This window comes from Equus caballus, chromosome 20, assembly GCF_041296265.1.
Source record: "Equus caballus isolate H_3958 breed thoroughbred chromosome 20, TB-T2T, whole genome shotgun sequence".
NCBI lineage: Eukaryota > Metazoa > Chordata > Mammalia > Perissodactyla > Equidae > Equus > Equus caballus.
In genome coordinates, this window is record NC_091703.1 from 7,604,583 (window position 1) to 7,631,324 (window position 26,742).

At 46.3% G+C, this 26,742-nt stretch overlaps 1 protein-coding gene across 49 annotated transcripts in view; it reads left to right on the forward strand.

Annotated features, from left to right (window-relative positions):
* Positions 1 to 23,204, forward strand: part of FARS2 (phenylalanyl-tRNA synthetase 2, mitochondrial) — a 465,546-nt gene extending 442,342 nt beyond the window's left edge. For 25 of the 49 annotated variants that reach the window (XR_011429877.1, XM_070244893.1, XM_070244890.1 and 22 more), the window contains one exon: positions 22,916 to 23,204. Coding sequence is in view for 38 of the 49 variants with exons in the window: in XM_070244893.1 (XP_070100994.1) it covers positions 22,916 to 23,054 (139 nt within the window). In the remaining 11 variants the exon portion in view is untranslated. Of the gene's footprint in view, positions 1 to 1,409; positions 1,693 to 2,880; positions 3,014 to 22,915 lie in introns of those variants that run through there. The other 24 variants (XM_070244873.1, XM_070244875.1, XM_070244872.1 and 21 more) reach the window with 7 other exon arrangements.
* The last annotated feature ends 3,538 nt before the right edge of the window (positions 23,205 to 26,742 follow it).

A 26,742-nucleotide genomic window follows, 5' to 3' on the forward strand; every position in this document is an offset into this window, starting at 1 on the left:
CTAAGTCTTTCTTCACCACCATTTTGGATATTGCTTTGCTAGGCACCCTATTAACTCCACCCAGAACTTTTTGCTTCAGTTTTCCATGGTAAGGTAAACTTCATAAACATTATAAGTTAGGCAGATTTTGAGAGGCTGGGCTGGCATCCTAACACCATATACCACGTAGCTTCTAGGTTGGAGCATGCATTTTAGGTACAAACTCACTATCTTATAAGCGGTATTTTGGAACATAACTCCCCTTAAAGGACCCTCCCTCGGTGATTTTAACTATTCCAGGCAATTGCAGAAGAATTTGAACCTCCTTGGTGTGTCAGTCTTGGGAAGACAGCCAAGAGTAGCCAATGAAGTGACTTAGGCCAGTAAACTTGGACTTTCAGTCTCTCCTTTAGATTATTAGGCAAAGGCATCTTCCAGCCTGGGGATCAGGTGCTGCTATTATGGGCACTTGATGGTTGATGAATAATAAAAATACAGCAGTTCCTAGTGTGCAACAGGCAACTTTTTCCTGTTGAGCAAAGCAAGCTTAAGAATGACCCATTATGTGAACTGCCTTCAACTCTGTCCTCATTAGCATTCATTCTGGTGAGAAATCCTTTAAAAAAGTCAGTAAATCTAATTCCAATCATGGATCCTTCCAAAGCTTCTAAAGTAGAATATCGCCCCCCATACCCAATTCCAAATAACAAGATGAATAAATGCTTCTCCTTTGCCTATTTCTTGCTCCAGGGTTGAGCCTGGTAGAAGCCTGAGCTGGCCTGAAGCACCATGGGCTGTGCCCAGGAAGACAGTTTGCACCCTTGTTCCATTGCCTTGATTCCACACAGGGACCTTGGACATGCCAAGCATTAAGATATTGCTTATTTATGATAAGGCATTGATATCACAAAAAATGACTTTTTCTGAATTTTTCCCACCCCAATTTATGCCAGAGTGCCCTATCAAATGTTTCAGTTTTACAGCATAATGGAATATTTATCCCACTTAGCACTCTATCAATGCTGGAAGATTAAAAAAAAGTCCTCCTGCCAGCTCTGCCCTGGCTCCTCTTTGCAGGCTTTGCTTGAACCCATCGTGTGCCCAGGGGTGGTTTTGTGAAGGGCCAGGCTCGCTTCGTCTCCCACTTGTGATGTGCAGAGATTCCTGAGAAGGGGAGATCAGTGATTTGTAGGAAACACTTGAGCTGCGGCTTCTCTATTCTCCTCCTCCAAGATGTCATAACCGATACATCAGGGCTCCAAGCTCTGTTTCTCCCCATTTCCATCAGAAATCTGTGTAGAGCTAAAGCTAAATCATGAGTTGTGTTTAATTAAAAGACAAATGCCAAAATAAGGTTGTGGTGAATGCTTTCTAATTGTGGTCTGTTAGATTTTAATTACTCATCATAAATTGTGGGCGTTAATCCACAGCACATCTTTGCACACTCCTGTTCTTTTTAATCACAAAGAAAATGTTCTCAGCTGCTGACAGGATGGGCCTCCTCATCTGTGCGGAGCAACTTGATCTCACCCGACAGTGACTCAGCAACTTGCCGAATTCAATTAGCAGCTTTGGAGCTACTTACTCAGAACAGCTATAGTGAAGCCTGGCTTCAGACGCCTCAAATGCTGGGTCACCCAGCCCGTGACTTGCTTGTTTGTTATCAACGATTATCATGGCCAGGGTGGAACAGAGCAGACGTTGGATGCCGTGGTGAGTTAGACACGTGCTTCCCCTGGCTCCCAGCTTTCTGTCCTTCCCTGTGATTGATACGGAAGCGCTTGGAGACTGATAGAACAGGAGTCAGAGGTCTTAGCGACCATCTAGTCCACATGAAGGAACTGAGGCCCAGAGATGTTAGGTGCTTGCCCAGGATTTACCTAGGCGGTTAGGGGAAGGGCTGACATCACGGGAACCCAAGCCTCCTGACACCCCATGTGTTGTCCCTTTCCCATGCTCCCCACATCTCTCACCCAGAGCTGCATCATAGGAAGGGGGAAATGGGGTGTCCTGCAGACTCTGCCCCAACTAGCAGGGCAGGTGAGGTGGGTGTGTCACACAACCCCTCTGGCAGCAAGTGTCCTTATTGTTACAATGGGAGTAGTAATATATGAGAGTTTTGAGAAGTATGTAAAATACTAAATACAGAATACTAAAAAAAGTTTAGTGAAAGTGCCCAAAGCAAAGTAGAAACTCAGCACCTAAAAGTCCCTTCAGTCTTGATTTGGGGGCATGGAGGCAGAGGGAGGGAAAGAGAGGAAAGAGAGAGAGAACATATGTATTGTGTGAAAACATTATGAATCAAAGCCACTTCTGCAACACTGAAAGAAGCAGGCGGCCAGAGGGGACTCTGCAATGGACATCAATTTACTTGGCTGATAACAAAGAGAAAAGGTGCTCTCTCTGGCATTTTTGCTTGAGGGCCCAGAATTTATACTTATACCTCCCTTCCAGCTATAGAGCTCTGCTCAGTATCTGCCAACAAGATATTAGATCCCTCTGCAGCTTTTCTCCTTGGACACTTCCCTGTGTTTTGTGAGTTGCTGTTTTTGTCATTGGAATAGACCTATATCCATACCTAGAGGCTAAGGTGAATTAATGTCTTTTAATGAATTGTAAAAATGATTGACTATGGCACAGAGCCGTCAGTAACCCAGGCCTTTCTGTTGCTACCCATTACCTCCCCACGTTAGCATGCATATAAATTTCATGGCTTTGTCCTATTTGTTGAAAAGGGAACAGCAGATCCGTCTTTTCTCTCTGCTCTATTTTGATTTTTCCTGTGGCGAGAGGTAACTATAGAGAATGATTTTAAAAAAAAAACCAACGAGATGTATCTTCCAAATCAAGTACAGTCAACACACTGTTTCAGAGGGAGACTCACTAGCCACTTCCCTGTAGGTTTTGTGAAAACCAGCAGTCCAGATGGCGCCAGCACCGTGGTGGTGCCGACAGAGGGCCTGCGGAGATGTCCTGCAGCTGGAGGTACTCGCAGGCCAGGGACAGTGTGAGGATGCCTGTACAGGATGAGGAGGTACAGTGTGAGGATGAGTGCCCAAGAAATTTCAGTTAATATTAATGCTCTGATTTATTTTTTTCTTTTTAAGTAAATCTGGGGACACATAACTTTTTATCAATCTAAAGAAAACAAATTAATTAGCAAGGCTTACAATCCTAATACTAATTCTAGTAACTGTTCTTCCATTGAATATTTATTTTGTGCCAGGCACTGTGTTAGGATCTTATACACATGCATCTATAAAGTATGTTTTATAAGCCCCACTTAAAGGTGTCAAAAATTAGGCTTAGAGGGAGTTAGTAATTTGCCAGAAAGAGATCAGGCCTAGTGTGTGCTGGGAGCAGGTCTGTGTGCCTCTGGAGCCTGGGCTCTCAGCCCTCCTGCTGTCCTGCTTCACCGTGAGTGTCAGCAAGTAGTCAGTTTCTGTGGGAAGCTGGGGATTGAAAGTAATGACCAGGACAGGAGATCGGCTTTCCTGAGCTACTTACTCCAGTGTAGGGTAATTCTGGGGATACCGTCTAAGATGGAGACTATCCCTGGAAAACTGGGACATCTGAAACTGCAGCTTTAAAGCAGTTCTGATGGAGAGTAAACCTACCTTTCACTGGGTTGTGATCTAAGCCATCATAGTATTGTTGCTGGCTTCTTACATCTACTCCTTCTTTTTGAGTTGTTTCCTTCCTCAAATATACCTCTCATAGTTCTTTCATTGAAAGTGTTGAGCTGTAAACTTTCTCATTTTGTCTCACTTTGTCCAAAAATGATTATTTTGCCGTTATTGTAGAGCAGCAGTTTACCTGAGTATAATTAATGTAGGTTAACATTTTGTTGGTATTATTCCATTACCTTTTGACCTCTCTGTAGCTATTGAGAAGTGATCTATTTCTTTAATTGTTCCTTTGTAAGTTCCATATTTTCCTCTCTAGTTGTTTTCAAGGTCATCTCATTGTCTTAGCTGTTCTGCAGTTTTATTACAATGTGTCTAGTACAGACTTTTTTTCTTCCATGCAGAATTTACTGTGCTTCCCAGTCTGAGGATTTCATTAATTCTGGAAATTTCTCAGCCATTATGTTTTCAGATATCGCCTCTCTTTGTTCTCTCTCTATTCTTCTGGTACTCATATTCTATCCTGTATGTTTCTTACCCTCTCTCATGTTTCTGTGCTTCTCTCTACTGCATTGTAATCAGGTCCTCAGGTCTGTTTTCCAGTTTATTAATTCTCCACTTAGAGCTAATCTGTTGTTTATCCCTTTCACTCATTTTAAAATAACTATATTTTTATTTCTATACATTTTTTATGTAAGTCTTTTTCAGACCTGCTGTTCTTGTTTCATATATGTTCTTTCATATGATTCTTGTATGTCTTTAAGTATTTGAAGCATTTTTAAATGTTTAAATTAATTTTAATTATTTTAAACACCTTTCATATTGTTTTCTATCTGAGTTTCTGGGGGTACTAATCTTTCTGTCTTTCCTATCTAATGACTCTGGCCTATAATGGGTTATTTCCTCGTGTACTCTGTAGTTTTTGACTGTGAGGTCATGTTCAGTAGAGCCTTTCCTGAGGCGATCCCATGTGGCCAACCTTCTCTCCACGGCTGTTGTGCATTTTCTTCTGCCAGGTATCCTCGGTGTCCTAGGCTTAGCACCATTCCAGGACCAATTTTATGTTGATTTCTCAGTTTGAGAATCTGAGCCACTGTACATTTTGGAACCCAAATCCACTTGGAAAACAGACCTGGGATTTTGATTCTTGGGGTAGACTCCTTCTCAGTCTTCTCAGAATCCAGGCAAAGACAAGATTCCTTTCTTCTCTCTGTGCCAAGGATATATTTTTTTCTTGGTCTACTGTTACATCAGGGATGCAGCCCTTTAGGCTACCAGCTTTGTGCAGGAATCTCAGTTCCAACTTCTTGCTTCCTGTGGAGCAAAGCCATCATCTCCTTCTTTCAGGTGGACATGAAAACCTAGAGTACAATAACTGATACTGCTCCCTACTTTAAGCAGCTAAAGCATTAGGCACTTACTATTGCAGGGTTTTTTCTTTATTTTTTGCGCCTGGAGATTTTCCCTTGCTTTCATATTGTCTACTCCACTATCTACTTTATTTTAAGCCAATGTTCTTATATGTTATTCAGCATATCTAGAGTATGTAGCAGTAGGATCTTTAGTTTATCTTATTCAGCAATCTTTCTGGAACCTTCCTAGCTCACTACTATCCTATTCTGAGCTAACTGTCATACGTGGAACAGATTGTGGTAGAGAAAGAGACAGACCTACTCTTTGATCACCTGTTCTAGCAATCTGTCCAAAACACACACTGTGCCCGACTCTGCACTCGTTCCTTTAGGAGCCTAAAGATGTTGGACCACACCAGTCGTTTCTCAAGGCATGACAGTGTGTCACATTGCCCCTCAAACCCATGATTGAGGTGCCTTGACCCTCTGCCTTTGACTTTAACCCTTGGGCAGTCTTATTGAATCTTGCCTAAGCATTTACAGACAGAATTCAACGTCAGAAAATTGATTATATTTTTCTCTAGTATACCAGAAATGTAAGCTTGATATCTTTTTTCTTTTTTTGAAGTAAGAAAATACCAAAAAGAGAACACTTTTCACTGTTTAAAAACAGACAACTGAAACTCAATAATATTTTGAAATGGTTTATTGACTCTGACTTTTACTTTATTAGTACTTTCTTCCAAGTTGCTGACAATGCTTTGCTCACATGGCTTCAGTTTTTCCTGACGGAGGGACTAGTTAGGAACAAATAGCATTGCTTCTGTTTTATTGAGACCTGGAAAGGTCAATAGATTTATCCAAGTAGCAGAGACAGCCAGACCACCAAAAGAGCTGTTATTGAACCTACCCACCACTGGCCCCAAGCAAAATTGCTTTTTCATAGAAAATACATTTTAGGGCTATTCCCTCAAGTTTCATCAAGGGAACAGCCTTATGAAACCCACTACTGCCTTGAAATAGCGATATGGTTGAGACATTGGCCACTCGTATCGGACCGCACCCCCAGCCCAGGATTAAAAGCACAGCTTTGGAGGCAGTTGGACACCTAGGTGCAGATCCCACCTCTGTTACTCACTGCTTGAGTGGCCTGTGCAAGTCACTTTTAACCTCTCTGAGCTATAGTTTTCTCACCTGCAAAATAGGGGAAATAATTCCCATTATGATAGGACTGTGATAAGAATTAACATAGATTTAACTCACTGACATAGTAAGTGACCAGTAAATCATGGCCATTATTAATTTAAAGTCCCCTTTATGAAGCCCTACCTGAGAAATTTCTTTTAGAATATTATGTTGGGTGAGTTTTGCTTCTCTAAATAACTGGGGTCTTTTCTCCTCTCAGGCAATGCAAACACAGAATTGGTCAGGCTTTCTTTTCACTTCTGGTTGAGTTCTAAACCAAGTCGGTATCTCCATGAGTTCAACTCACAACCTGCAGATCTGAGTTTTGTGTTCTCCAGGTCTGACTTTGTCTTCACGAACCTGATATTTTCCCTCATTCTGGCTCTTTTTTTTTCATATTTTCTATTAATGATGAGGATAAGATGAGAAACATTAAACTGCCTAGCACTTAATACATAATAGATTATTCTTCTCTGTAAAGTATGTTTTTCTTTCTTCTTTCACCTTTTCTTTCTTTAGGCTTTCTCTGCTAAGTAATATTTACTGAGTTTATTTTTTCCTTTTTTGTGATAGTCATATTCATATTTCAAAAAGCATTCTGTGACTTAATTGGTAAATGATAATTGTTACTGTCGTATCTTGTTTAAAAGCAGTGCAGTTAACGGTGACTGCAGGGGACATTAATAAGCTGACAAAAGCGTGCCTAGGACAAAAAGATGGGCAGTTTCATGAAAAGGGAGTGAGTGAAGTCCCAGCCAGGCTATGTTCTAGCTGTGGGCTTCTCTAAGTCACTTCATCTCTCTAGGCCTGCTCCCTGCTCTGAAAAGGAGGTGACATGTCTCCGCCTCAGGATTGCCACGTGGATCACAACCAGTGACCTCATCTGAATACAACATTCTGGAAGCTGCATAACTATAATTGTTAACTGTAGTTATTGTAGCTACCATTATTATTAACAAAGTATCTTCAGTTTTACAAAGACTGTGTTATGGCAAGGCCCAGAGCTTTTTTTGATTTTGTCAATATTTGGAATTTAAAAGTTGTTTTCATATATAAGTTGTACAAGGTTCTAGGACAAGTTTTGTCAGTGTGTTTTCCTCGTGTTAACTCTTCAGGGGACTAGGTGGTCTGGGGTGCTCATGGCCTTCTCTAGACGGTCCCAACGAATCCATTGGGAAGGTGCTGTAACTGGTATGACCATAAAGTAGTGGGCACAAACATTCCAGCAACTTCTGAGTTCAGATAACACTACACCCTCCAAATAGTCTGTGTTGAAGGCTGTGTGATGCTGTGTCGTTCTCACAAGCTGTTTGGAACTGTTTTTTTTAAAGAATTTTTATAGGACCAACAATAAGCCACATCAGAAAATGTATCTTATTACTTTATGGCTGTGCTTTCTTTTAACACATATAGAATATTATTCAATTAGATTACTTCTTGTCACCAATTTTTGCCATAAATATTGTTTGGCCATTTATAGAAATGAAATCTCTCTTTTATCATGATAAATTCAAATAGGCATTTGTAATTACAAAGTGCTTTAAAAACTACTAACTCTCCATAACACTGCAAGGCAGTTGTAATCCCCTCTGTAAAGTAGGGAAACTGAGGCTCAGAGCCATTAAAGGACTTATGTTGTCACTTGTCTTATAAAGGGGAGTTCTGGGATAAGAATCCAGCTTTCTGACCTCCGTCTGTCTTTCTGCTGGATGGTGCTGCCTTTATACTCCATGGGTGCAAGGATTTCTCTTTATTTAGAAGAATGTGTTCCCCAAAATGAGCTCCAATCATATTTTAAGCAAATTTCACTTGGATTTATAAGTTTTGAGATGAATTCAGGCAAACCATTGCCTCTCTGGGCTTTGCTTTCTTCTATTGTAGAATCTGGGGTGATATTAAAATTGCCTTCCTCCAAGCCGCAGGGATTCTGATGAGCTTCTGGGGGCAAGGGCTGTCATGGGCAGGAGGTAGAAGCCAAGCGGGTGGGATCCACATGTCCACTTCAACTAAAGCAGCTTTGCTTTGAGCTGTGCTATATATACTGTGTAATTTAGAGGAAACAGATTTCAAGAGTGTCACATGAAAGAGAGATTAGGGTTCTGTTGCTTTAAAAAAAAAAAAAAAAAAAAGACCTAAACCATGAGACCATCAACTGATGGTGCTCATAGTAACTAACCAGGATTGAGCTCTCCAGGGCTTCAGCTGAGTGATATTTGCAGAATTGTTTTCTCCATGTTATAAATGAGGAAACCAAGACCTAGACAAGATCTTATAGCTCAGAGGAGGAGGAATTAGGATTTGAACTCAGATCACAGGGCCTTTGTACATGCCATTCCTGCTACCAGGAATTCTGTCCCCTCCCCTCCTCCCCTTCTTTCACCTGGTTAGTTCCTCTCCTCTTTGGGATCTCAGCTCTTTGGCATTTGCACAATGAACTTTCTCTGACCTACCCATCCAAGTTAATTGCCCTTTTATGTAGGCTCATGGCTCCATGCACCTGTTCTTCAGACTAGTTGCAATTTACATTTCTTTGTAATTCTTTGATTAATGCCTGTCTTTTATGCTAGACCATGAACTTCATGAGGTCAAGTCTTTTTGTTTTGTTTTGTTTGTTTTATTCTACCACGAGGTCCTCAGTACCTAGCAGAAGACGTGACATGTAGTAGATGTTCACTCCATTTGTTGAATGAATGTATGAATTGAGTGGATGGATGGATGGACAAACAGAAATCTAACCTTGCAGGCAGTGGTGTTAAACATTACCTGTGCTGCCTCCAAGATCCCTTCCCACTCTGACTACCAGTGGTCCTGGGAGTCCCCACCCAGAGCCATCATGCTATTTTGCTGCTGACAGTGAGTTGAGGGGTCTGAAGGGCTGTCATGGGGGAGAAGGACTGAGATGAATCCAGGACCAATGAACAGGAAGCACTCATCAGTTCAGTGTAAAGGGGAGCTCCCTCTCAGCCTGCACTGTGGAAGCCTGGAATGGGCTGCTGTAGATGTAATCCAATTTAAGGCTTTGTAGAAAGAACTCAAGCATGGACCAGAAAATCTTTAGGGTCCCTTATCTTGGATTCTGTGGTTCTACAAAACATGTTACTTGTATGGTGAATACTTAATCAAGATATCACTGCTGTATTCCCACCTAGAATACTACAGATAGAGGAAACTCATCCTGCCAGCCACGTCCCTATTTTATCACTCTCTCCCTCAATCTCTCACTCACTATTTGTCAAGAGATGGCACTGTGATTAGACCCAGAGGGTCCCTCCTCAAAAGCATTTTCAAAATAACCATTTCATTGGAAATATATATAAATTTACCTTTACTAATGTGTAATTCCTTCATAATTAACTTTCTTAAAGTAATTAGCCCATTTTACCTATTACTCACTAAAGAAATAAAAGCTATGCAACATAACACAGTCATGGGTAATTCTACTCATGAATGTTGGGGTTGAGGATAGATCTATAGCATATTCCTTGTTTGAATGGCTATTAAGCTCGGGTGGATGACATGGTATACCATAATATCTCAGTAACCCACTATTTTTGGGGGGTAGTGAGATCTGAAGTTAACTGAGGGCCAGTGAAACTGTCCAGAGCATGGTCCTACCAACCTTTCATAGGATTCTGTAGGGACCCTGAGCCTGGACTCTCTTGTTTTGGTTGATTGCTTAATGATGGATTTTTAGTTGAGGCTTTTTAGACAGGAATGTAAGACTCTCCTCTGTGACCCCACCCACCCAGCAGCTTCCTGTCCCACCATTTCTGTACTCTATCCTCTGTACACCCAGACTAGCCACTCTAAACTACAAGCCTCTCCTTCAGCCTGTCCATGTGTGTACACGATTCTTTCTGTGCCTTTGCAGAAACGGCCTTTCCCCTTTACCACTTATCCATGTACCAAACTCATGTCTCATGCTTCTAGCCCCAGTTCAACTGGCACTAGTCTGTGAGACTGTTCTGGTTTCTCCTGGGCAGGTTCAGTCACTTCCTGTACATGCCATGACTGAAGCCAGCTTTGTGCTGTGACTGTACACAACCTCCTCCCGCAGATCATGCCTCCTCTGGTCAGCTCTTCAGAGGACCATATCTAGAACATAGACTCAGCAACTCTTTGTTGAAATGGAAGAGGAAAAACATATAATGAGTGCCCCCCACCATGTGTGTGCCATTTTGTATACCACGTGTGTCATTTTGCCAACTAGAATGTGCTCCTTGCCTTTCACCTGCCAAAAGTCTACTCCTACTTTAAGATCTAGATCTAATCTCCTCTCCCCTGCCGGTCTTTTCTGACTGCTAAGTTATTTACAATTTATGTCACTCACTTAACGTTTAGCATTGTAGCTTTGTCCTGTTAGCTGTCTTTTCATGTATGAATATCTTAACCCCCAAATAGGTGGTAATCTAGCCTAATCCTTCTTTGTATTATTTTGGGATACTTCTTCCCCAACACTGCCACAGAATAGCCACTCCACGAATGTTTATGTATTGATCAAGCAGTTCGTATCCCTATTTTGTATCTCCCACAATGTCTACCTCAGCACAGAATAAATAATAGCTGATCTCTTGGTTGAGTTAGAAATGTAGCACTTCCCCTACCACAAATCTTCTGTTTTCTAACCTGACTCTTCCACCAAAGCGTCAACACGTTTGGGAAGCTGCCGTGTAACAGTATAGAGTTAAAGTTAGCTCTGTTGAATTTGGCTTGGCAGACTAAGCCAGGAAGAAAAATAAAATCTCTTCCAAATTTTCCACACCACCAAAAAGCACAGAGCTTTGGAAATCTGTGCAAAATGAGACATTACTTCAAGTTTGTTAGAAATGTAAGAGGGTGGTTTGGAAGACAATGGAATAGTTGGAAAGAATTTTTCAAATATGGTCAAACCCTGTTATAGCATTATGAGCAGGGGGGTCTTGAAAAATCCTTTGTATAAACTGCAGGGCAGCTTAGTTGCTCAGTTAATGAAATTAAGGAGCTGAGCCATCTGGGGAGGATGGAAACCAATCACATTATACCCTTGCAATAGCCCTGCCACATGCATATCAATGACCTGGGGGGGATTTTTGTCATCATTTTTTGTTTGTTTGTTTTTAATATAAGTGTGAGTTCCCAAATTCCATTTCTAGTACTAGTCAACTAGGTTATTTAGGCCAGCCCTCCTCAAGTTTTTTTTTGTTTTTTCCTGCTTACCCCCCACCCAATTCCCCCCAGTACATAGTTGTATATTTTAGTTGTGGGTCCTTCCAGTTGTGGCATGTGGGACGCCACCTCAGCATGGCCGGACAAGCGGTGCCATGTCCACGCCCAGGATTCGAACTGGCGAAACCCTGGGCCGCCGAAGAAGAGCGCGTGAACTTAACTGCTCAGCCACAGGGCTGGCCCCCTCAGGTTTTTTTATTGTAATAAAATATGCACATAAAATTTACCATTTTAACCATTTTTAAGTGTACAGTTCAGTGGCATTAAGTCCATTCACATTGTTGTGCAACCATCACCAGCATCCATCTCCAGAACTTTGTCATCTTCCCAGACTGAAACTCTGTCCCCATTAGACTAACTCCCCCTCTCCCTGCCACCCTAGCACCTGGCAACCACTGTTGTACTTTCTGTTCTATGAATTAGACTATTCTAGGTACCTCATGTAAGTGGAATCATATAGTGTTTGACCTTTTGAGTCTGGCTTATTTGCTTAATATAATGTCTTCAAGATTCCTCCATCTTGTAGTATGTATCATATTAGTGACCCATTTTTACAGATGAGGAAGTTGAAGCTCAGATAATTTGTCTAAGGTCATTCAGGTCTGTGTGGCCCAAAATAGAGGCTCTATAATCTTTAACCATGTAAATAATACCAATTACTAACTGTATGCTTGAACTATGCTAAACACTTTACATTTTATTTTCATTCAGTCCCTTCAAAAACCCTCTGAGTTCATTATCTGTGTCTTGGAATGAGAACTTGGCTCAGAGATTGAGAGCTGGTCCACGGTCCCGTGCCTGGGAAGGGGTGGCGCTAGGCTAGGCTCTATCCCCGTGCTTTGCTTCTCCATAAGAGATTCTATGAGATTTCCCCAAAGCAGTTGTTTTCATGTGCACGTGGAGACCAAGAACACCAGCCCGCTCTCCAGGAGGCAAGAGCATGGGCTCCTTCCTCCTGAGCTGCCTGGCCTGAGACAGCCACTCGAAGAACCAGGAAAAGTTAAGGGCTTGATGGGAATAAAACCCAGGGGGCGCTTTGAAACTCCCCTGAGGACTTGACAAGTGTTTGATGTGAAAAAACATTTCTTGTCTGTGAAATGTGTGTCTCTTAGGCGCTCTTAAGATGCCAACATGCTGGATGACTGGGAGCTGGGAGGGCTGGGGAGGCAGGTTTGAAAGCAAGACTCTATGAGCCTGCCCAGCCAGCTTCTCTTTGCCTGGCTTTGGCTCTCCCTCCATCAAGGCCTGGATTGGAGTTGTCTTTCCCAAGGCAGTAACTGTCAGAGGAACCATCTGGTTTGGTTTCTTGTGACTAACTCCAAGGAACAGAAATCCCTCTGGGAAGAAATCGCAGCAGCCGTGAGAGGCAACTCCGGTGTTGGCTCGCTGGAAACTGGGGAGGCGCCAGCTCGGAATGGCCCCCGTGGGAGCGTCAGGCCTAAGACAGGCCGCTCTGAGAACAAGAAGGCAAACCTCTCAGTTGCAGAGCATTTGTGTATGGGAGTGGAGGGGAGGGGGAGGGAGAGGGCTAAAAGGTGCCCAGGGTGTCTGCTACAACTGGAGGTCACCTGCCACAGGAAGGCTTTATTAGTGGGCCCCACCGAGCCGTAATCCACCCTCATTAAGCCAACTCACTTCCTCTTCTTTTATCACCGGTATCATAAATGCGTGCTGCATCTATACTTCAGCCTGTCTAGAGATTCCCCCAGATCAGGGCTGCCTTCTCTTTCATTCTGTGCAGGCTCTGCAAATGCCGGCTGGCTGGCTGGCTGATTTCCTGCAGGTGGGCATTTACTGTAGCATCTCTTCCATCTTCTAAACTGACTCTGGGGATGTTAGAGCCGGAAGGAGCCTCAGAGCCCATTTAGCCCAGCCCTCTTATTGGTGAGGTTAAGTGACCCGTCCAGAGTCACACAGACATTGCTGGGGCTGGAATGGGACCCAGGTCTCCTGCCTCCCAGGCTTGTGATCTTTCCTTACATTAAACGGAGGGCTTCCATCCCAGAAAACCCCAGAGCAGTTCATTAGGAAAAGCAGTAGAGAGCCATTGGACCCTAGGTCTTATTATCAGAATTTCATTTTCTCCTCTTCCCTTTCGGCTTTTTTTTTTTTTTTAATATAGGGAAGGTAAAGGGGAAAAAACTGATTTACTTAGTTCCCAGACCACTTATTTAAATTGTGCCCAATTCTGAGCAATAATTCATCACTCTCCCTGACTTCCACTCCTCACTTAGCTTTCCTAGCCAAAGTGAACTAATATGTTCATGCTCTATAGGAGGGAAACTCATCCTACCCTCGGTCCCAGAAAGAGTGCAAGCCCTTACAGGAAGCCTAAAAGAAACATATAAGAAATATAAGTGTCCCCTCCCTGAGTGTCATTCCTCTCCCAATAAGCCCCATGGGTAAGGGGGCAGATGGGATCAACTAGTAGGTATTGAGCACCCACTTGGGGCAGTGAGCTCTATGTTAGCATTCTGCACACATCCCTAACTCAGTCAGCACAAACCCTAGGAAGCAAGTGTTGTTATCCGCACTTCACAAGGGGTTAAGGAAACTGTCCCAAAGCACACAGATAGCAGAGGGCGGAGCAGGAATTGGATCCCAGGTCTCTGTTAGCTACAAAGTCTGGATTCTTCTCTGTTCCACCGTGCCCCGTTTCATTCTGTATTTTCAAGAGTAGCTGTGAACACACAGTCCCCCTTCCCTTATCCTCCTATCGTACTGCCCGTCTTGCCTGAGTCAAACGCTGCCCTTGAAAGCACTCTGCACCCTCCCGGTGGTGCACAGGTGTTGCCTTGTGGGGCTTCACACTGAGCTTCTGCATCATACAAGCAGGTGACAAATTAAGAGTGAGTCAGGGAATCGCATTTTCGTTACTCTGAAAGTGGGACCTGCCCCATAACAGCACCTTTTCTCCTGTTGAGTAATCCCTGCATGAATAGGTGGCATCTGCAATGACTAGTTATAAATGATCTATTCTGGGAGGTGTCCAATGCATCATCTGAGAACACGAAGTAGCTACTCTCGTCACAGATGGAGAAGCAGACCATTGTGGATGGTGCAGGAGCTGGGGCTTGGCTGCAGCCTGTGGAAGGGTTTTATTTAAGTGCGGAGTCTGTTTGGTTGCCAGGGTAAACTAAGTGGTTGTATAACAGAAGTCTTCCAGCCGTTGCTATCATCTGACCCATTCTTCTTTCTTCCCAGTGACGCTCGACAGCTCTGCGCTCTTTCAGAAAGTCTCTCGCTGGCACACTGTGAACTAGAGAGTAGCAGCACGCTCAGCAGTACTCTAGATACTTGTTAGTTTCATCACTTAGTTGGTCAGGAAGAAAATAAAGACCTGGGCAGCGTCCCTTTTAAACATTTACTATTTTGACAGTCCTTTACTAATCCAAACTTCACTATACACAGCAATTAAGCATCCTTTTCTGGTCTAAGGTTAGGGCTTTGGGAGAAGGAGACATCAAAAGATAAGATCCCTGCCTGCTGGTGTGTCCACCATCCAGCCAAGCTCTCCACCCTGCCCACATGGGGCTGGCTCTCCTTTACTTGGTGAGCAGGTGGGCATGCACAGGGTGGTAGAGCTGGGTAGACCTTGGCTATCACATCAGAGCTGGGAATGGGATCCAAGTGAAAGGAAGTTTCAGAGAAAGTTGGAGTCATGTTTCCAGTTCTCTGAGCCAGGCTGAATCTCTCAGAATGGAGGCTGATGGGAGGCCTGTTGGAAAAGCAGGAGAGGTGGAGTGTGGACCGAGCAGTGTACCATGGCGTCATTCATACCCAGCTGTGCACAGGCAAACGTGGGCTGTCTTATGTCCTGTTTTCTCCTCACTAGAGGTAAGCCCCTCACGGGCAGGATGATCTGAATTCCTTTTGTGTGCCCTGTAGCATCCAGCCCTGTGCTAGACAAATGGCACCTTGTAAATGCTCATGGGAAGCACCAGAGGCAAAAATCGTTTGCTAAATGAGCAGTGTTTGCTGAAGGAGTATATGAGGTTGGAATGTGGCATGGCTGGCTTCACTGCAAGAGGCCATGGCGTGGCCATGGAAGCACAAGTCCCATCATAGCTGTGAGGGGATGGCCCTCTCCTCAGCCTCCTCCCTGGTTGCTCCAGGACCTCGGCAGACCGCTGGCCCCTGGATGTGAGCTGGTTGGTTCTGGGTTCCCTTCACATGCTTATTTGTATCCAGCTCAGCTCCTGGAACATGTGTTTGTTGAATGACTAAATGAATCTATGAATGAACTAGTGATAGTTGAAGCCCTGGAAGCTCAAACATTCTAAGATTCTCACACCAAAATCTCTGTTAAAAATTCAAGTTCTAGCCAGTGACCAATTCATTTTAGCCAGTATCCCAACGCAATGAAATTCCAACACCAAAAAAAATGTTTAGGCTCTCTCTTCAAACCCATTATAATGAGATTTGACCTCTCAGCCTCAGTGATGAGTGTTCTCGTTTACTTTGCCTGTGAGTAGAAGCTACGAAGTACGCACAAGAGAACTTTATTTGCGTTTAAAACTGCAGATTGTCAATGCAGAAGGTTTCTCGTCCTGAAGGTCGTGCCCACGTGAGTCTTAGGGGAGGACCATGGCAGCTCCACACTGCCCAGGCGCTGGGGAGGACAGGGGCTGTGGCTGCAGCCCCACCCCGGCCCCCACACTCTCCCTGCAGCCCTTTATTTTCCCACCAGCTGCTTGGCTGCCCAGTGCACCTTCTAATGATCCTGTAAGCTGGAAAGACCTTTATGACAGCATGGCTGTTCCCAGGGCTTCCCACTCCGCGTCACAGGTACTCCTCATCCCGGCTTGCATCCTCTCTGATAGTCAAAGGGCAGAGCTCGAGAGGAACATGGCTCACTCTGTCTCTGTCTTGAACAGAGGGATTAAAAGAACTTATTCTTCTCAACAATTTGCAAACCTTGTCACTGCTTAGAAGAGGTTGGGCTGTGAAAGGGAAGAGATGAGGAGTGTGGTGGAGCAGGCCAGTGTGATAGTTAACAGCTGGGCTCTGAAACCAAATTGCCTAGGGATTTTTTTGTGTTTTTTAAAATGGAGGTGAAAATTAACCATTTTTAAACTATACGATTCAGTGGCATTTAGTACATTCACAATATTGTGCAACCACTACCTCTGTCTAATTCCAAAACATTTTCATCAAAAGAAAATCCCGTACCCACTAGGTAGTTTCTCCCTATTCTCCCCTCCCCCAACCCCTGGAACCAGCAGTCTGCTTGCTATCTATGTGGATTGCCCTATTCTGGATATTTCATGCAAATGGAATCATACAGTATGTGATCTGTTGTGGCTGGCTTGTTTCACTTAGCGTGTTTTTGAGGGTCATCCACATTGTAGCATGTATCAGTACTTCATTCCTTTTAATGACTGAATAATATTCCATTGTATGGATATACCATATTTTGTTTATCCATTAATCCATCGATGGACATTTCTACCTTTTGGCTGTTGTGAATAGTGCTGCTATGAAAATTCTTGCACAGGTTTTTGTTTGAACACCTGCTTTCAATTTTTTGGGCTGTATACCCAGGAGTGGAATTTCTGGGTAATACAGTAATTCTGTGTTCAATGTTGTGAGGAGCCAGCACACTGTTTCCCACAGTGACTGTACTATTTTACATTCCCACTAGATTGCCTGGTTTCAAATCCAGCCCTGTCACTTATTAGCTGTGTGAACTTGGGCAAGTTACTTCTGCTCTATGTGCCTCAGTTTCCTTGTCTATATAACAAGGACAATAATGCTATCTGCCCAATGGAGTTGTAATGCTTAAATGAGTTAATGTATGTGAAGAGCTTAGAATAGTGCCTGGGACATAATAAGCACTACATCAATGTTTGCTGCTGCTGCTGTTATTGAGGGTCAGCGGGAGTCATGGCAAATGAGAGAGTGAGTAGCTTTTAGGCTAAAAGAGGCTGCAGTGAGTGAAATAAAAGAATCAGAGAGTTCTAATCCAGACACTTGGGGTTGGGCATTGAGGGCATCCCTCCCTTTGAGGAATGCATCCTCTTAGCTATTCAGTGCTAAGCTGCGAGGTCCTCCAGCTCCTGACTCCGTGGTTTTCATGGTTGGACCACTCCTCAGGAATGAGGAAGTCTGGGGCTTCCACTCATGGCCGACTGCCAGCCCCGCCTTCAGTTCTCCAACAAGCGAAAGGAAGACAGGAGTATGTCCCACCATCTGAAAGCTCCTAACGGAAGTTTCCAGAAAACAAATAAAAGGCCGTCCTCTTTCTCTCTCCAGTGACGTTAGGAAAAGGCAAATCTGTTGACTCTACTGAATTATCACCAGATATTCTGCCAAATACTATTTCTCTCAATTTATAAAATTAATCCATATGTTTATGATTCATTCACACCTAACTCATCAAAATGTTTTGGAAAAGCTATTTGAATCCCAAGAATCCCTATAGGGGCCTTCTTTAAAGCACATAGAAACAAGAAGATAAATTTTTTCCATCCGTCTTTGGTTGGAAACCTCAACTTCTAGAGTGGCCATATTACCAACTCTTCTGCTAAGACATCCCTCAATGAATTAAAAAAGTAGCAGTTGCCACACTGATGCTTTCACCTCGCACTCCTGTAGCACTTTATAACTTACAGAGCCCGGCCACTGTCCCAACAGGTCTCTGTAACAGTTTGGAAAGGTTAATGGGGAAAGCGCTGTTACCTCTTTCCACAGAGAAGAAACTGAGACTCAGGAAAGGTGTGTCGTAGCCCAGAAATGAGGGAGCCAGTGTGGTGACTCTGGGCTGCTGCTGGCACAAGGGGCCTCTGCGTGAGTCGGGGAGAGGCTCCCCGGGGACAGGGAATTGGCAGGAATGTTCCTGCCCCGGCCGGTGGAGGCAACCCCTGCAGTATGCCCAGCTGTGCCCTCCCCAGCAGGAAGCCATCTTCACAGCCTTGCACGGTCACCAGGGCTCTGACAACCTGGGCCTCCCGGATCCTGCGCTGGACTTGTTCTAGATGTTGCTGCCATCATCAAGCAGCGCACAATCCCCCGCTCTTTTTCTCACTCCTTAACTAATTTCTCCTCCCCTAGAATCTTCCATCTCTCAGAAACTCAGGATTTCGCAGCAGTCCTCCTTGATGAAGTGGGGATAAAAGCAAGGTCCTGTCTTCCTCACCTGGTAGAAGGGAGGCAGGCTGTTCCAGCTGCCAGGAAGAGGCTCAGCACGGCTCTACGCCTCTCTCGGGGACACTGTCTATAAAGGACCCAGCCGGGCAGGCCTTGCCCCCTCCAGCAACACCACAAGACCTGAAACACACACGCACATCAGGGGAGGAAGGCTCCTGAAGCGTGTACACAGAGCATCTACACCAGGCACCGTGCCTAAAAGTGTTTCTCTATAGACTGAGTTCTGCCAAAGGCCTCGCTACCTGGCAGGCCCATGCTCCCAGCGTGCTGCTGTGCTTGCGGTGCTCACTGCCCACCTGATTTACAAGTCATAAGAAGAGGTCCCATTTATTGAGCTCTTCCAATGAGCCAGGACGCAGCACTTTGTGCATTTTATCTTTTGATTCTCCTTTGGGCAGTCCGCTGAGGTAGGCATGACTACTCTCCACATTTCACAGATGAGGGAACCAAGGCCAGTGAAATAACTAGCCGAAATTGCCCAGGGAGGAAATGGCAGAGCCGGGCATGAACCCTGGCAGCCTGGCTCCAGCCATGTCCCTCAGCGTCTACACTGACCACTCCTTCTGCCGGGAAAGTGGGGTGAGGCTGCGCTGGTTGAAAGAGCTTGGAGCGGTCCCGGGTATTTATTATCCTTTGCTACTCTCTGGTGTCTCTGTTCCTGGCGGGCATCTGCCTCCGTCAGTGATAGAAGGCAGGGGTGGAAGAGGAGCAGGAGGAGGCTGCGGCCGAACACAAGCAGGGGCCGTGGAGACCTGGCAGGGTGGAAGGAATGCTCTTCCGCCAGCGCAGGCAAGGCTGTGCCAGCCTCTGCTTAGGCCTTAAAGCAGATCCCCACCCAGGTGTTCCAGCAGCTGCGTAGCATCCATGCAGCAGTTTTTATCCAGCGCCTACTGTATGTCAGACATTGCTCCGTGCACCAGAAAAGCAAAGGGGAATAAGGCTGCTGGGCGCTGCCCTCCAGGAATGCAGTGTCGGGGAGGCGGCAGGGTGACAAGCAGGCAGCCAGGGAGACCAGGGTTCCAGGGGATGTGCTGAGGAGCTGCAGAAGCGCACTCCTGCCCAGTGCCCGGCGGGGCAGGTCTCTTCTTTTTTTAATATAGTGACTTTACTGAACTATAATTAACATATCATACACCCATGTAAAGTATCCAACTCACTGGTTTTTAAAATATTCACAAGGTTGTCAACCATCACCACTAACTAATTCCAGACATTTTCATTACCTCCAAAAGAAACCCTGGACCCATTAATCATTCGCCATTGTCCACCACTCCCTGAGCCCATGGCAATTACTAATGTGCTTTCTGTCTGTGGATTTGTCTATTCTGGATATTTCATCTAAATGGAATGATATGATGTGTGGTCTTATGTCTGACTTCGTTCACTTAGAATGATGTATTCAAGGTCCATCTGTGTTGTAGCATCAGAACTTCATTCCTTTTTATGGCTGAATAATATCCCATTGTACACATGTACAACATTTTGTTTATCCGTTCATCAATTGGAATCAGATTATTTCCACTTTTAGGCGCTCTTGAATATTGCTGCTGTGAACATTCATGTCCAAGTTTCTGTGTGGACATGTGCTTTCATTTCTCTTGACTGTACACCCAGGAGTGGAGTTACTGGATCATATGGTAATTCTGCTTAAATGTTTGAGGAACTGGCGAACTGTTTTCCAAAGTAGCTGCACCATTTTACATTCTCACCAGCAAGGTATAAGGGTTCTTATTTCTCCATGTCTTCTCCAACACTTGTTATTTTCCATCTTTTTCATTATGTCCATCTTAGTGGATGTGAAGTGGCATTTTATTGGTTTTGAATTGCATTTTCCCTGATGGCTAATGACATTGAGCATCTTTTTACATGCTTATTGGCCATTCATATATCTTCTTTGGAGAAATTTATTCAAATATTTTGCACATTTTTTGTTGAGTTATGTATCTTTTTATCCTTGAGTTGTAAGAGTTCCTTGTATATTCTGTATACAAGTCCCTTGTATATTATTTACAAATATTTTCTCCCATTCCGTAGGCTGTCTTTTCACTTTCTTGATGGTATCCTTTGAAGCACGAAAGTTTCTAATTTTGATGAAATCCAGTTTGTCCATTTTTTCTTTTGTTGCCCACACTTTTGGCATCATACTTAAGGAGGCTCAGCCTAATCCAGGGTCATGAAGATTTACTCTTATATTTTCTTCTAAGAATGTTGTAGTTTCAGCTCTTACATTGTGATGGATGATTTATTTTAAGTTAATCTTTTTGTATTGCGTGAGGAGAGGGCCAGCTTCATTCTTTTGCATGTGGATTCTTCTCCAGTTGTCTCAGCACAACCTGTTCAAAGACATTTCCCCATTGAATGGTCTTGGCGCTCTTGTCAAAACTCCGTTAACTTTCAGTGGGGCGATTGTGCTTTGGATGGAACAAGTCAGCACTTCGCGCCAACATGGGTCTCAGATGTGTGGTTTCATCTGCTCCCACTCAGAGAGAGCTGTCAGTTTCCCTCTCTGAGCCAGGTTTCTCTTGCTCCCATTTTGGTACCTGGAGGGCTTGGGTGTGTGTGATGTCTGGGGCAGTCATGTCAGGAGCATGGAATATGGAGAAAGGGCCAGCAGCTCTACATCATCGGAGGCCCTCGGGGGCAGTTCAGGAGCTGCCCCAGTACTCAGGGTCCATCCCCAGGCATGTCTGCTGAGTGGAGCTATTGGCCTGAGCTGGACTGAAAAAGAAAGAGGGAGGTGGGCAGGAGGTTTGTCTTCTCCCTTCTTCTAGAGCAGGAGTTGAGGTGTCCAGTGAGGGAATGGAGCCGGCGATGTGATGTCAGGGATCCTGAGGAAGCCCCTAGGAAAGGCTGTCTCCCCACAGCCCGACTTGACTGTCCTAGTACCTCAGTGGTAGCCTCTTCCTTTGCCTTGATCCAAACAGGGCTCTGTACCTGGCTGAAACGCCAATGGCCCTGTGAGGCACAGTGTCCTAAATCTTAGGAGCTTTTCCTTCCCGTAGGTGGACTCTAGGCCAGAGCGGGGAAGACAGCAGGACAAAGATGACTCAGCCCAGGTGGGGAAGGGAGGGGAGGCAACACTGGAAGAGGAGGTAAAGGGACAGCTCAGCAAGGCCAGGACCCGAGGCAAACCCTTCACTGATCAGGTGCCTTCTACTCAGCCAAGGGGAGTGGCATTAAAACAGACGGTGGGAGAGAAGGAAGAGAGAGAACCCCACTGAGAGCAAATCCATGACATATCGGAGGTCCCTGGAGGCAAAAGCTCTGGACCTAGTGGCAACAATGGGCGCAGTGGGTCTTCCACTGGGGCGCTGGAGTGGCCCAGGAGCCAACACCACCAGAAGCCCATTTGTCCAAGGCTCTGGCATTACTGAAGGCCCAGTACTGTCTCACCTGCCAGAGAGAACGTGGCCTCTCGCTGGTCAGGCTAAGAACTGGCTGATGTCATCCTGGAGGGGATCTGCCCCAGACCCACTTGCTTTGCTTCAGCTTCTTCACCTGAGGCGAGGAAGGGCATGAGCCGACTCTCCTGTGGCTGGGGCTGGAAAAGAGGAATTCGTGTAGCTCTGAAGAAGAGAAGCAGAAGCGCCCAGAGAGGGAAGTGTCAGAGCCCTGGCCACACAGCCAATAAGAGGCAGCCTGGGGAGAGGGCCTGGTCTGCCAGCTGGTAGCCCGAGGTCTTTCTGATGAGACTTTCCTTACTGATGAGTCCTAGCAACTGTCATGTAAATAGTAATCCTTACTGCTATCATGTCCACATGTTCCAGAATCACCCAGCTGTTCCATGAAAGCCAAGTCAACACCCCCCTGGTAAAAGCAGAGGATTAAAGCGATTGTCTACATGGCACAGCGATGGTGTATAGTGTCTATATGGCACAGTTAGTCTATATGCTTCTCACAGCCTACAGAGGTGCCAAAAGAGCACCCCTCAGCCTTCCCTGGGGCCAGTCTCAGGCCTCAAGGTGACGGCAGCCTACCTTCCAAACGTGATTACCTTCTATGGGGTGAGAAAGGTGGAGGCTCACCGGCCTTCCTAACCCTGTCCGCGCGTCCACATCCCCTGAGGAGCCTAGGGAAAGCCCAGACACCCAGGGCCCCCTCCTACCTGCTGAGTCACAGTTCCCAGGGCTTGGCCCAGGGAGTCGGATTTGTGAGAAGCTTCCTTCCCAGGGGGCTTGGATGCATCTGGTCCAATGGAGGCAGCAGTCTCGATTATTCAAGCCAGTGTTCCCCTAACCACCGCCTCCCCGAAGCCTGTTAGCATCGTGATGTCTCTGTAATGCCACATTGGTAGTCTCTGGTCTCATCCTCAGCTCTCCACTGGGGTTGGGGAGATCCGGTCAGAGCCGGTGGTGCTGCTCCTGCAGGCGGTAGGCACACAGGTCCCTCACTCACCTCCCTTTCTCTCCTGTTCTCTAGGACACACAGGACCAGCCACTGCTACCGCATCACCTACCGCCACATGGAGCGGACCCTGTCCCAGAGCGAGGTCAGGCACATACACCAGGCTGTGCAGGAGGCCGCCGTGCAGCTGCTGGGCGTGGAGGGCAGGTTCTGATCGCCACTTCCCCTGGGCCATGGCCCTCCCGGAGCTCCCGGATTTGCTGAAAGAGAAAAAGATACTGCTTGTGGACTGGGGCATCAGTCATCTTTTGACAAATGAGTCAGTTTTAGGACTTTGAGGAAATAAAGGACCGCTTTCCAGAAACTGTTGACATAGCATTTGTCTTTTATTTGTAGAAAGAAGGAAGAAAGAGCAATAAAATGAGAGTTCCCTCTTATTCCTTTTAGAAACACTTTGCCGTTGGCTCCGTGTTGTTAATTGGTCCCTGGGTTCCGTTCAGGTGTAAACTCAGGCATGATTCTTGCCTGACAGGCTCTTCCACCCATGTAATGAGTGAGGCCACACAGAGGGACATCGGAAACTCCAGACATAGGAAGCTTTTGGAATCTGCTTCTGTTTCTGTCTGCCTTCCCTTGTGTTTCTGTTTTACAAAGGGCAGCCTTCAAGCAGGGCACTAACGAAATGCCAGGGTTCCCCTTGGAAGTGGAGGGAGTCGCGTCTCTGAGCGGAGCAGGATTTGTCTTTGTTGGAGGCAGGCCTCTGGCCCCGGGGCTCAGGCTTAGCTGCCTGCTGCCCCACTGGAGAGGAAAGAAAGGAGAGGGAGCTGCCCCGGAGGCTTGGAGGCACACGAGGGGCAGGTGCCCAAAGCTCCTGAGAGTTCTGTGTCCTACCAGGAGGCTCCTCTTCCGGAGGCGACCTTTAAGGAGGAAGATGTGGCTTTGATGTCCCCCTTCCTTCCCATCCCAGGCACTTTGTAGTCTGCCTGCTTCACTCCTGACCAGTTTAATCATCGGGTTCCATCCCTGGCGTGATGCTGGAGGCTGATGGAGAGCTGCTAGCGCCAACGTAGATCTTTGATGACGGGTGGCCGTTATCAGCACACGGGGGAGGGCACCGGGGGGCAGCTGCTTTCCAAAGGGCTTTACTGTGACTTTACCGTGTTCTTCATTTGGACTTTTCCCTTGGATTTTCAAGGGAATTCAGGACTCTGTACCCCCCGATCCCACACTCAAACCTGGACACAAATCATTGTCCAGGGTCCTGGGGTGCACTGGGCAGTTTCTCAAATGGTCAGATCTGAGTGGGAATGCCCAGTGTGATCAGTGATTTCTTCTCCAGGAGCGTTTGTAGCAGACCATTTCTGATCCAGCCTTGGGCTGCGTTTCCTGAGATCCCTTTTACCTCTAGGGCCAGGGAGACGTTCATTAATATTCTCTAACAAAACAAGCTAAGTGGGTAACACCCAGAAAACCCTGGGCCACCCCAAGGCTCAGAACCAAAGGAAATATGTGTCAAACACTGTGCACATGCAAACCCTATACTAGGCCTGGGTCAGGCTGACGTCCAGGAGGGTTCCAAGAGCTTTCTTGAACATTCCTCTCAACACGCCAAGGGGTATAATAAACTGTTACCTAAGTTTTACAAATGAGGCAGCCGAGGCCTAAAGAAGTCACGGCGCCTGCCCAGGAACGTCACCAGGAGGTGGCAGTCCTCACACTTGAGCCTGTCGCCTCCAAATGAAGAACTCTATCTAAACAGACGCTGTTGGTCATGGGGTCTGCGCCTCCCTCCTGCTCCGTGGGCTTGCACTCTGCTTCTGTAGGAGCTCCAGCTGCGTGGGCTCACCCAGACCCCCTCAGCCTGCTCTGGCTGCTGGCACTGAGGCCAAAAGGGGGCCTGCCCTAGGAGGCACCCCAGCGAACACACTGCTCTTGACTTTTTCATATGATTTCCACAGGAGAATAAATACTGAAAAAAAATATATAAAGGGCAATTTAATCCATAAGATGAACAGCACTTGCAGTTCAAGAACATCCCCATAAAGCAGAGCACGGTGCCTAACACCAGCGCCATCTCTGTGGCCTCCTTGTAAATGGGAATGATAACAACAACGCCTGCCTCAGGCTTGCGGTGAGGAGGGAACGAGACACGGCACGTGGTACACCTGGCACAGAAGCCGGCCCTAACGAGCAGTAAAGGATCCCTGCTCTGATTACTACTCAGGTGGGAGAAGGTAGAACCATGGATGTTAGAGCTGGGACAGGTCCCAGAGAGCGTCCCCATCTCCCCCCCCCTGATCTATACATGAGGACACGCAAGTCCGAAGGGACAAAACGGCTTACCCAAGGACACAGCTAATTACTGTGGCGCAGGACCTAGAGCCGGGCTCTTCAGGCCGTTTTTCACAACACCATCCTGGGCACGTCTTTAGGTGTCAGGCCCTCTGAGAGCCTGGCATTCACAAGGGTCAGGAAGGTTCAGACTGAGGTTGCAGCCACGTCCTAGAGCTGAGGACCAAGGATCCTTCCAGCACCTGTTTGGCCTCTCCCTGTGACTAGGCCTCTCAGGATGCCAGCCAGACTGAGGTCGCAGGCATTGGCCACTCTGAACATTGTGGCAATAAATTCTGTGACCACCTGCAATCTCAGGTGGGGCGGAGGGCCTTGTGGGCTCCATGGCCATTTGCGCCTTTGTCCCCTCCCTGCCCTTCTCCCTGCTGAGTGAGACCGTGTTGGACTGATTCCCCTGTGCTGGGCCCTCTAGCTTGTCTGTCCTGGAACCGGCCAGTATAGCTCAACACTGGCCCAAGGCTCCCAGCGTTGGCTGGTGGTCAGACAGTCCAGAAATGAGAAAGGGAAGCTTCAACACTAGAGGTTCTTCCATTTTTCTTCATATGTAAGAGGAAATAAGTGACTAAACTCAAAGCATATGTGAGAGTCTCCAAGTGCCCACACAGCTGGCTCTTCCTACCCAGATACCTCAGTGGGGACCCTGAGTCCTCTGTTCCCATTCTGGGAGTTCTCCAGACTCCACACTGACCATCATCACTTGAATGCACTTAGCAGCTACGAGCCGGGGCCATCTGCCTATCTGCAGGTCGTTTCATTGTTTCCCGTGGCAGGAGGGCACCTGACAGTGGCTGTCGCTCATGGTGTTCCAGACACAGAGCTCTACATTCCTTCAGCCATTGGGAGTAGGGGCTACCATTCTATGTGCCACAGATGGAGCCAGGAAAAGGCAGGCCAAATCCAGCATCATTTCATTCAATCCTCACAACCCCCTGGGGGTGTACCATTATTATCTCCAGTAATCTTGAGCAAGATTAACAAGCTCAAGGAGATGTTGCAAAGGCAGGCCTGGCAGTCTTTCTGACTTCCAAGCCTGTGCTCCTAACGGTGCCTCCCACTCCTCCCACGCTCTTGCTCAGGCACTAGGCCCACTACAGCCAGGGCTAGGAATCCACTCTGGACCAAAGGCGGATGGGCCACCACTGTGGGAGAGACATCACCAGCATGGGCTTCATCCTGCAGGACAGCAGCAACAGCAACAGACGAGCCACAGGACCCTCTCAGTCAGGTGTTATGGCATGTGACGTGGGACCAGCTATGGGTTCTCTGTCAAACTGTTAGAAGCCCCTCTTTATCCTCTGGTGCTCAAAGTGGTCAGTGCATTTACACTTGCAACCATGGCTGTTTCAGGATAGCAAGTCAGATTCAAGGCCACAGTCAGAGCTGAGAGAGTCGGCTCCTGAGTGACTTTTCAGAGAAAAGTCTGAAAGTGAACAATCTAAGACCTTGCAAGGGAAATCCATGTTCCCAGGAGGATGTGTCCTAGCCCCGGGAGGTGGGGCAGCTGGCGAGAGGAATGTTATGCCTGACCTCAGTGATTACTCAAGATCCTG